Source organism: Benincasa hispida, chromosome 3 (assembly GCF_009727055.1).
Source record: "Benincasa hispida cultivar B227 chromosome 3, ASM972705v1, whole genome shotgun sequence".
Taxonomy (NCBI): domain Eukaryota; kingdom Viridiplantae; phylum Streptophyta; class Magnoliopsida; order Cucurbitales; family Cucurbitaceae; genus Benincasa; species Benincasa hispida.
Genome location: NC_052351.1, coordinates 25,942,175 through 25,944,667, shown reverse-complemented (window position 1 = coordinate 25,944,667; position 2,493 = coordinate 25,942,175). Strand labels below are relative to the sequence as shown.

The 2,493-nt window shown below is 42.0% G+C and overlaps 1 protein-coding gene across 1 annotated transcript; it reads right to left on the bottom strand.

Annotated features, from left to right (window-relative positions):
- Positions 1–394: 394 nt before the first annotated feature.
- On the bottom strand, positions 395–1,690 carry LOC120074712 (UDP-glycosyltransferase 72E1-like). The gene has a single exon (XM_039027931.1). The coding sequence runs from the start codon at positions 1,574–1,576 to the stop codon at positions 401–403; it is 1,176 nt and encodes a 391-aa protein (XP_038883859.1). The 5' UTR covers positions 1,577–1,690; the 3' UTR covers positions 395–400.
- Positions 1,691–2,493: the final 803 nt, after the last annotated feature.

The following is a 2,493-nucleotide window of genomic DNA, read 5'->3' as shown; positions in this document are numbered from 1 at the left end:
AACCTAAACCTCGGATATTTCTTGGCCAAACTTGGTGGAGGATTATTTCCCTTAAAATTCCATAGAAATTTTGAGTGCACAGATTGACATGCGAATAAGAAACTGTCAACTTGCAACATAGAGAGAGTAGGGAGAGGAAGAGATGCGAGTAGAATGGATCTAATTTAAATTATGATAATATAAAATTTGAGTATCTAATTGCGAGATTTTATTATTTTTCTTTTTGAGTATAATAGTAATTGGGTTATTCGAAATTGTGATCATATTTCGATGCCAAATTCATATTTGAAAAGTAAATAAAAACATTCATACAATATATAAACATAGTTAAAAAAATAATTAACATGTAGTCGTTGGTTTGAGGTCAGATGTATAAAAGCTCCAATACATATGATAAGGACTAACACTCTTCGTCTCTTCGGCGCCGGAAAATATCGCATTCTGAAGCCACACAAGCCAAAGAATCATACGATGACCCACCTTTATCGACGGCTTTTTCCCCACTAATTTTAATCTCTTTAATTCTCTCTCTAATTTCCCGACCTTCTTCATCTTCCATTATCATCCTCACCTTCCTCTCTATCTCTTCCCTCCCCACCACTCCCTCCGTCCTCACCCTCACCGCCACCCCCACCTCCTCCGTCAGCACCGTCGCGTTCATCTTCTGCTCTGCGTACAATGGCCACATCACCATCGCCACTCCGTTCACTATACTCTCTAACGACGAGTTCCATCCACCGTGCGTCATAAATCCCTTCACCGATTTGTGGCTCAAAATCTCCGCCTGTGGTCCCCACATTGGGACCACGAAACCCACCTCTCTCGTCCTTTCTATAAACCCTTCCGGCAAGTATTCCGGCGACGAATCGTCTTTCGATCCAATTCCCGCCGTGAAAAATGTTCCCATGAAATCTGTCCCTTCTGGCGGTCGTATCACCCAAACAAACCGCTGCTGACTCAGCTCCAACCCCCACGCCAATTCTATGATTTGCTCTACACGTAACGTCCCCCCACTCCCAAACGACACATATATCACCGACTCATCCGGTTGCCGGTCAAGCCACTTCAACACCTCACTCTCTAAGTTGGGCTCACCATTTCTAGTCAACGGCCCAATTGGATAAATCGGTACTTGGTTGGCTTTTCGTTCACCTAGGGTCCCAGATTGAGTTAGCGCTTTTAGCGTTATGGGCTCAAGATCTTGCCACGTGTTGGATAAAATTCCATCTGCCGTTCCAAGTTCCCGTGCGAAAGCTTCGAATGAGTCGTAAACATCCTCCTGGTTCAACACGAACACTTGGATGGTATCTTCGAAGCGGACCGGGGAGCAACCCGGGATTCTGAGACGTTCATGGTTGTACACGTGGGCGTCAATCATTGGTTTGTCCATGAAAGGGTAAAAGAAGGGGAGAGAGAGGAACCAAGCACTAGTGGTCATGAAAACAAAGCCCAACATGCCGAGTTCGTGGGCTATGGAGAGAGCTTGGGTTCCGAAAAGGTCAACGATCAGCGCTGCCGGAGGGGGTGTGGTGGCGGCGATGGAGGAGCGGAGGAAGGGGAAAGAGGCGGTCATCATGGCATTGATTATATCGACGTAGGAGGCGTTTGAGTCGAGGGTGGATGAGGAGTGAGGAAGAGGGACGATGTTGGCGGCGGAGGGTTTTTGGAGGAGGTTGGATTCGGCGGAGGAGGCGGTTTGCCAGCTCGAGGAAGGGAATGAGATGACCCATTCCGGGGCTGACCAGCAAAGCCACGTGGGTTTTGGAGTCTTGAACAGGCATGGCGATGGCAGGAAGGAAATCAAGAAGAAGAAGGTTGTAGAAATTGTGTTAAGCTTGGGTTGTAGGTAGTCAATGGTGATATTTATATAATTTTAAAACCTTTCAATTTTGTAACGTCTCTACCATTGCCATTCGTAGTTTGTTATTTGAAGATTACGCTCCAAAATTGCTTGTTTCCATATTTGATGAAAATTTATTACACGTTGAAAGTTGGATGATCTAATTAAATTATTTTAAGTAGAACAGGTATTTATGTGTATTTTGGTTGTATTCATTTTTTTTTGGAGAATTTTCTTCACATGAAAAATTGTAGTTGGATAACTGAATAGATATACAAAAATGATTATAACTTAACTAGCATATGAGTGTGATTGACCACGAAGTCCATTGTTCGAATTCCTCTATCCCAATTATATCTTTTCAAATGAATGGATGCTTCTTATGGTACACTCATTTAAAAAAAAAGAAGAAGAAGAAAGCTAAAAATCCTTTTTTATCAATATATGTAGTTACTAAGGGAGTTCAAGAGTTGGGTTTGAATACTTTTTAGACTCAACTCAATTGTTTGAGTTGTAAATATTTTCAACCCAAACATCTCTTATTAAACTATGAACACATTTCATTTTCACCATGAAACATTTGGATTGGATTGGATTGGATTAGTTGGGTTATTATTTAAATTTTTATTTTAAAAAGAAGTAGCATGTTAACA